The following is an 8,325-nucleotide window of genomic DNA, read 5'->3' as shown; positions in this document are numbered from 1 at the left end:
ACTACAATGTGTCTTAGTTTGATTTTATTTTGGATTAGACTTTTTGGGACCTTTGATGTAATCATTGGCTATCTTTATTAATAAAGTATCATATTATTATTCGATGTCATGGACATGTTTTAATTCCTAACTTTATTATTTTTCAGTATGTTTCCTGGAGAGTTGGAATGCCTTGTTGATAGTGGCACCACCCATACTATATTGTGACATAGGCAACTATTTCTATGGATGACACCTAGTCAATCTTCTGTGACTACGATGGTTGGACCATCACAATTGATTCATGGCCGAGGACCAGCTCAATTTATGTTGCCAAATGGCACAAGTATTAATGTCCCCGAAGCTCTATATGCTCCTAGGGCTGGAAGAACCCTATTGAGTTTTAAAGATATAAGAGCCAATGGTTTTCATGTGGAAACACATTGTGAGAATGGACAAGAGTTCCTTTGCATCACCTCTAATGCCTACGGACATAAATGAGTATTAGACTTGATTTATGTATGGTACTATCGGAGTGAAACAAGGGATCAGAAGCTTGTGATTTAGTTTTTGATGCAACCGATTTTATTTCACCCTTCAATTCAAATTAGCAAAAACAAAAATATGTGTTTTTAGGATGTGTCGATCTAGTGGGTTGTATGCAACCACTGTTCGAGTTATTGAATCCAACCATATCATGAGAGATGACTTATGGGATTCTGACACATATAGGCTTTGGCATGACCGTTTCGGACACCCAGGTCGTGATATGATTATCCGTATATTAAAGACTTCACACGGACATCCATTTTTCAAAACAAAAAGAAGTCAGAACCAAAATTCGATCCAAGGTAGGGCTGGCGCCGCCTACCCCCTCCTGCCCAAAAGTGGTATTGACGCCACCAATACCTCCTTGGTTCCTTTTTCTATTTCTAAAGTCAATTGTGACTTCGTGGCTCAACCGGATACTTCTCTGGTTGCTTCAAAAACCCATCTTTCATTTTGCAAAGCCTGCTCTTTAGCAAAATTAGGATCGAGACCATCCTATGCAAAGAACACTAAGGAAAATATTCCATTCTTGCAAAGAATCCAAGGTGATATTTATGGACCTATTCAACCAACTTGTGGACCATTTAGATATTTTATGGTGTTGGTTGATGCCTCGACACGATGGTCACATGTCATGCTATTGTCCACAAGAAATGCTGCATTTGCTAAACTCCTAGCACAAATCATTAAATTAAGGGCTCACCACCCTGATCATCCCATTAAGTCAATTCGTCTTAATAATGCTGGAGAGTTTATATCAAAAACGTTTGATGACTATTGCATGTCCATTGGGATTGAGGTTGAACACCCTGTTCCTCATGTTCACACCCAAAATGGTCTCGCAGAAGCTGCAATTAAAAGACTTCAAATGGTCGCTAGAGCATTGGTTATGCACACCAATCTCCCTGTTTATGCTTGGGGCTATGCAATATTGCATGCAGCTGTGCTCATTCGTCTGAGGCCTACTGCCACTCAACCCTTTTCTGCGTCCCATATGGTTACTCGATATGAGCCTGATGTCTCACACGTACACATATTTGGGTGTACAGTTTATGTGCCAATTGCGTCGCCACAGCGCACCAAAATGGGTCCTCAAAGACGATTAGGCAGTTATGTTGGATATGACTCTCCAACCATTATCCGCTACTTAGAACCCTTGACAGGCGATCTATTTACCACTAGATTTGCAGATTGTTGCTTTGATGAGACAGTTTTCCAGTCGTTAGGGGAAGATAGGATCAATAATGTTCAACAGGAATGACAGGAATTGTCGTGGTCTGTCCCCACTTTGTCACATCTTGATCCCCGAACCGCACAGTCCGAAATTGAAGTGCGGAGAATTCTCGATCTTCAAAACATAGTAAACTCTATACCTGATGCGTTTTCTGATATCGCTAAAGTGACAAGATCACATATACCTGCTGCAAACGTGCCGGCAAGGATTGATGTCTGTAAAAATCATGGACATGGCGCCACCCCTAGGGGTATTGAGCATGGCGCCGCTACCACTAATAGTGATGGCAATTTGGAGACCGGGCTCCCAGCAAGGAAACGTGGGAGGCCTAAAGGTTCGATGGATTCTCGCCCGAGAAAGAAAGCGAGTTTGGCATAGAAAGATCCATTAATCATCGACATAAATAACCCGTCTCATGAAGATATTCCGGATTATGGTTATATGCAAGAGACATCATTGGGGGACGCTCCAATGTTAGAACTAATTCCATCATTGGGGGACGCTCCAATGTTAGAACTAATTCCAGGGAATAGGGAGATCTCCATGAATTACACTAGTGTACATGAGACGTTGAATAGAAATTATATTATCCTTGATGATGTGTTTGCATATTCTATTGCTCAAGGAATTATAGAACACGATGATATCGAACCTCGCTCCGTTGAAGAATGTCAATGAAGAGCAGACTGGCCTAAATGGAAAGATGTGATCCAGGTTCAATTGGATTCTCTAACAAAGAGACAGGTATTTGGGCCTATAACACTGACACCCCCAAGTATAAAGCTTGTTGGCCATAAATGGGTCTTTGTTAGAAAGCGTAATGAGAAAAATGAGGTTGTTAGATACAAAGCCTGCCTTGTAGCGCAAGGTTTCTCACAACGCCCTAGAATCGACTACGAGGAGACATATTCTCCCATAATGGACATTATAACGTTCCGCTACCTTGTCAATTTGGTAGTTTTCGAAAAACTTGACATGCAGCTTATGAATGTGGTTATAGCATATCTCTATGGGGATCTAGATTCAAAGATATATATGAAGGTTCCAGATGGACTCCAATTACCCAAGTCAAGTGGCTCTAAACAATGGAGCGCGTTTTCAATAAGATTGAGACGCTCACTATATGGATTGAAACAATCTAGACGGATGTGGTATAACCGTCTAAGTGACTACTTGATTGGGAAGGGATATGAGAACAATGAAATATGCCCATGCATGTTTATAAAAAGGATAAGTTCTGGGTTTGCAATTGTAGCAGTTTATGTCGATGACATGAACCTAATTGGAACTCTAAATGAGTTAAAGGAAACTGCTAAGTACTTGAAATCCGAATTTGAGATGAAAGATCTTGGGAAAACACGGTTTTGCGTCGGACTAGAACTCAAGCACCATAGTGATGGGATTATGATCCATCAGTCAGCATATACTCAAAAATTATTAAGGCGCTTTAATGAAGATAAAGCAAAGCCTGTGAGTACTCCCATGATCGGTCGTAGTCTTGATCTTGAAAAAGATCCGTTTCGACCAAGGGATGAGGACGAAGACTTATTAAAGGCTTAAGTGCCCTATCTAAGTGCAATAGGCGCATTATTATACTTAGCTCAATGCACAAGACCGGACATCTCATTCGCAGTGAACTTGTTAGCTCGACACAGTTCTGCGCCAACATGCAACCATTGGATTGGGATAAAGACAATCTTTCAATACTTGAGAGGTACGATTGATATGGGCTTATTCTATCCCTACAGACAGAAAAGAAATAACGGAAGTGTGGGATTGGACTCCACAAGGCAAAACGATACCTTCCGTGCTCCTCCTCCCTTCCATCAAAATGACAACGATGTCTTGATGGGTTTTGCTGATGCATGGTATCTCTCTGACAGTCACAAAGATCGCTCCCAAATGGGTTATGTCTTTACCATGGGAAGCACTGCGATATCTTGGAGGTCTACAAAGCAGACCCTTGTTGCTACTTCCTCAAATCATGCAGAGATTATCGCTCTACATGAAGACATACGAGAATGCTTATGGCTAAGGTCTGTAGTTAGACACATTCGAGGAACTTGTGGTTTGAAGTCTACCACAGATGAACTTACATGCATTTATGAAGATAATGCAGCTTGTATTGAGCAAATAAAGTTAGGTTTTATCAAGGACAACAACACCAAGCATATATCGCCTAAGTTCTTTTACATTCAGCAACAACAAACACTTCTAAATATTGAAGTGAATCAAATCCGTTCAGAGGATAATGTAGCGGACTTGTTTACCAAGTCGTTACCTAAATCTACCTTCGAGAAATATGTGAAGAGCAACGGATTAAGAAAGTTATCCGAATTCCCATAATTGTAGAAATCAGGGGGAGACCTTGACATCAGGGGGAGGTATGATGTCTACATGTTCGATCTCAAAGAGTGAAGGATGTGTTGTGCTCTTTTTGCCCTTCGACCAGGGTTATTTTTGTCCCATAGGGTTTTTGTTACCTGGCAAGGTTTTTAGTGAGGTAACGATCAAAGTGTCATCACCGAGTTTGAGCGGCATAAGGGGGAGTGTTGAAGGATGTCAACTACTCCACATTCACGCTCGTTGTGCTCTTTTTCTCCTTTGACCAAGGCTGTTTTTTTCCCATAGATTTTTTATTAGTTGGCAAGGTTTTTGACGAGGCAACTTAGAAGCACATAGCAGAGGCAACACTATTGACATGGAATATCCAAGGGGGAGTGTTGTAAATGATAATGACTATTCATGCAATAAGTATTGCTTAATGTATGCGATTGACAGACTCGTAATGTATGCGATTGACATACTTGTAATGTGCGATTGATTAGTATAGCTATTATGTATTGCCTTTTGTATACATAATGCATGTAACCCTATATAAACCTCATGGCGAGATGAATACAATACAATACAAATTTTCCAATTCTCTACAACAAGTTTTTTTTTTATATCACCAACTTAACCCATCATCTACTAAATATCATTAAAGAAAAATGAACCCTATATATCAGATAAAGACTAATAAAGAAATTACCGACACATCACAAGATAAAGGTACCTGAAATAACATCATAATAGATAATAAGTTCTAATGTCACAACATAATTAAAAGATTACATAGTAGCTTCCAAAAGAAGTTTGAGCAAAATATAACATTATATTGAGCCATCATCTGATCATCCACCCGCCAAAAGAAAAACAAAAGCAATTTTAAGGCCAACATTAGTCTTTAGCATCCATTTCTCTAGTGGTTAAGAAGCTTGTCAATCCATTGGCTCTTTAAACTATCAGGTAAGCTGAACAACAGCTCAATTTTGGAGTCATCACCAATAATTGTAGCAGCAACCTCAGACACATCATAATCATTCAAGCCTTCAATTTTCATAAGCTCTTTGACAAGCTTACCTCTTTTTGTAGATGTTGCATGGTCATTCAAAAGTACTTTCATTGTCTCCAAGTGTGTCTTGGTCATATCTACAAAGGAGCGAAGTGTGCTAACCATGTCTCCCAAACATTGAGCATAAGCGTCTCTTGCTCGCTTTCTAGTTCGAGTTGAATTAGAAGCGGAAGAAGTTGTATGAGTAGCAGGTGTAGGAACAATATTTTCAGGCAAACCTTCTCCTTCAAGATCAACAAATTCATTATCGTTATTCAAATCTTCATCAGCTTCAGCAGGTCCTTCAGCTCCTAACCCATTAGCTCTATCTCTCCCAAAAGCTTCCACTAAACTATCATAATGAATGAATGGTTTAAGTCTTAGTCCTTTGGCTTCCTTGTGAACCTGTCATATACAACATAACTAGATATCAAGATTAAATTTTAATATGTAAATACAGTAAATTACAACACAATTGGATATTATATATCCCATTTGAAATTAAGAACTTGATTTAAGTTTAATACATCTTACCTTAACCCAATCATCATACGCTTGTTTTTCAAAAACAACCATTTTACTTTCATGGTCCCATGAGAGGCCACTTGAGTTAGCAATCATGTCAGAGATGGCAACTGTTTGTTTCCTTAGTGTCTTAACACGAGACTCAATGTGTGGGTTTGCCCTTAATCCACAATTTGGTAGCTTTTGCTCTATAATCTTTTCTAGTTGTCCCAAATATCTTACCTTGAATCCATTGTCAACCTTCCAGGTCCCAGCAACACGAAGTTCAGTTAAAGCCTTAACTAGAGCTACATCTTCAATAGGGGTCCATGTGTGTGATAGTTGCTTCTCTTTATTTCTGCCACTTTACTTGCTGACGATATTGAGTTTAATTGCTTGCAAATCCATTTTACATAAAAAGAACGGTATTAGGAAACAAGGGGCATTTGAGATTCCTCGTAAACACTTTAAGACTGAGTAACTTGACAACAAGCAGCTGGGAGATGTGAAATACTGTTCATACAATTTTCTTCTACTTTCTGTAAATATTCACAGAGAATTAATAAGCTGAAAACATATCCATCTATAACTTATCTTCTTGTAGTAAGCAATGAAAATCACTCTTCTAATAGAGTAACTAGCTAGTAGAATTAAGAAGGATGACCAATGGACAATAAAGTTTCATACATAATAGCCTTCACAATTTGAGAACAAAAGCTCCAAACCAAATAAACAAGCACATCGTACAGCTCCAAAACAAGAAAATAAAAAGAAAAAAATTACAATCAATTAAGTCTCCAGTTCTTCTTCTTTTGGTCTGATGAAATCTCGAACCTAGTGTTTCATCTTCTGTTCCTATTTCCTCTCCATTCATTAAACATTTGTTTGCCAACTCTCTTCTCCAATCATTCCATTGTTTTGATGAGTCAATAAAATTGATTATATCATCATCATCATCATCTTGGTTATTCACAATGTCATTCAATTGATTTTCTAAGGGATCAATTGCCATTTCCCTTTTTATAAGGTTGTGAAGCAAGCAACATGCTATAACAATTCGGCACTGCGCCTTCACTGGAAAAAATAAAGGGCTCCTTAGAATTGCCCAATGCATCTTAAGTAACCCAAAACATCTCTCTATCACATTCCTAGTAGAAGAATGCTTCATATTAAAAAATTCTTCCGGGGTGTTAGGTTGGTATTCTTCGCTACAATCATTTAAATGACATCTTTGGCCTCTATTTGGAGCAAGAAACCCCTCCCCATTTGGATATCCAGCATCAACAAGGTAGTAATATCCTATTGAATAAAGTGAAAAATATAATTACTTTTGATGAAAATTAATATAAAGATAGAAGGCCAATTATGTAATGACATAAAAAAGTAATTTTCATATCATCTCATCATGGGGTGCTTGGAACCCATGTCTCCTACTAATGGCATCATGTAATACTCGTGAATCTGCAGCCGAACCCTCCTAACCCGGCAATGCATAAATGAATTGCACATCTTGGGAGCGTACTCCCAAGACGTTTGTAGCAATTTCATTCTTCCTACTTTGGTACCTAGGCTTGTCCACTTCTAGCACATGTACTCTAATATATGTCCCATCTGGCCCCCAAGACAATTCTACAATAATAAACAACTTAGAATATATTTTCTACTTTAATTTCATAGTGTAATAAAAAATAATAGATTGTTGTGTACCTTAAACCATTTCCACTTCTCATCAGATGAGTTCTCTGACACAGGTTCTGGTGTTTTTAACAATTGCCCTTGTAAACATAGGACTGCTCTTAATACCGCATTAAAATATCTGCTAATTGTTTCTCCAAAACACATAAATCTATCTTGTATGATTATGTTCTTTTCATGATGTGCAAGAATATGCAAGAACAGAGCTACCATTTCCTCTATAGATACATTTCTTGTGTCTCTTAATTTACCAAATGTGCGTAACATAGAGCACAATATGCTAAATGTATGCCTATCCATGCGGAGACTGTTTATACATCTTATATCGCTTGCATACACCATTCGTTGAAAATTTCTCATTCTTGAAAAAGCATCGTAAATAGATCGTGATTTCAATCTATACTTTCGATAATGTTGTTCCGCAATGATATACATCATAATGTACATCATGATGACAAAATTAAGTAAATCCTTAATATTAATTATCTAGCATTAGAAGAATCCTTTTTGTCTTCGACAAGTTTTTACCTGCCATAACTGCATAACAAATTTTCTATGTTGTAAATCTAACATATATATATATATCAGATACTCAAATAGAAAAATCTGAAACACTCGTATATGATCGTCAAGTTTCTAGGTGTTCAGAGCATGAAATTATCTTTGGTAGAGAGTAGAAAGTACAAAGTGAGAGTTCTCAATGTACAATAAGACAACAGAAAAGGTTGCAACTTTTTTGATGGAGGCTCAGCCTTCAGAGACTTTAAATAGCTGAACAATTGGTAAAATATTGAAATCAAGGACCTTAACCTTTACAAATTCCCAGTTCCCACTACCATATCTATTTGTCAATCAAATAAAACTGATCAGATATAACCCAGTTCCTGCTACCTTTTCTATTTATCAATCAAACAAAACTGATCAGACAAGAAATGAATAAACAAACAGAGGGAAAGTGAAAACCCATACTTGAATCTCTCCATATGGG

General features: G+C 37.9%; 1 protein-coding gene across 1 annotated transcript; it reads right to left on the bottom strand.

The window, feature by feature from the left end:
- Nucleotides 1–4,894: 4,894 nt before the first annotated feature.
- Nucleotides 4,895–7,548, bottom strand: LOC121049557. The gene is made up of 3 exons (XM_040507230.1): nucleotides 7,350–7,548; nucleotides 5,673–6,181; nucleotides 4,895–5,543 (listed from the first exon to the last, which is right to left on the bottom strand). Exons 2-3 carry the CDS (start codon nucleotides 5,757–5,759, stop codon nucleotides 5,007–5,009), a joined length of 624 nt encoding a protein of 207 aa, XP_040363164.1. The 5' UTR covers nucleotides 5,760–6,181; nucleotides 7,350–7,548; the 3' UTR covers nucleotides 4,895–5,006.
- Between the last annotated feature and the right edge of the window lie 777 nt (nucleotides 7,549–8,325).

Source organism: Rosa chinensis, chromosome 5 (genome assembly GCF_002994745.2).
Source record: "Rosa chinensis cultivar Old Blush chromosome 5, RchiOBHm-V2, whole genome shotgun sequence".
Taxonomy (NCBI): Eukaryota; Viridiplantae; Streptophyta; class Magnoliopsida; order Rosales; family Rosaceae; genus Rosa; species Rosa chinensis.
Note: the sequence above shows the minus strand (reverse complement) of the source record. Positions and strands in the feature narration are given on the sequence as shown.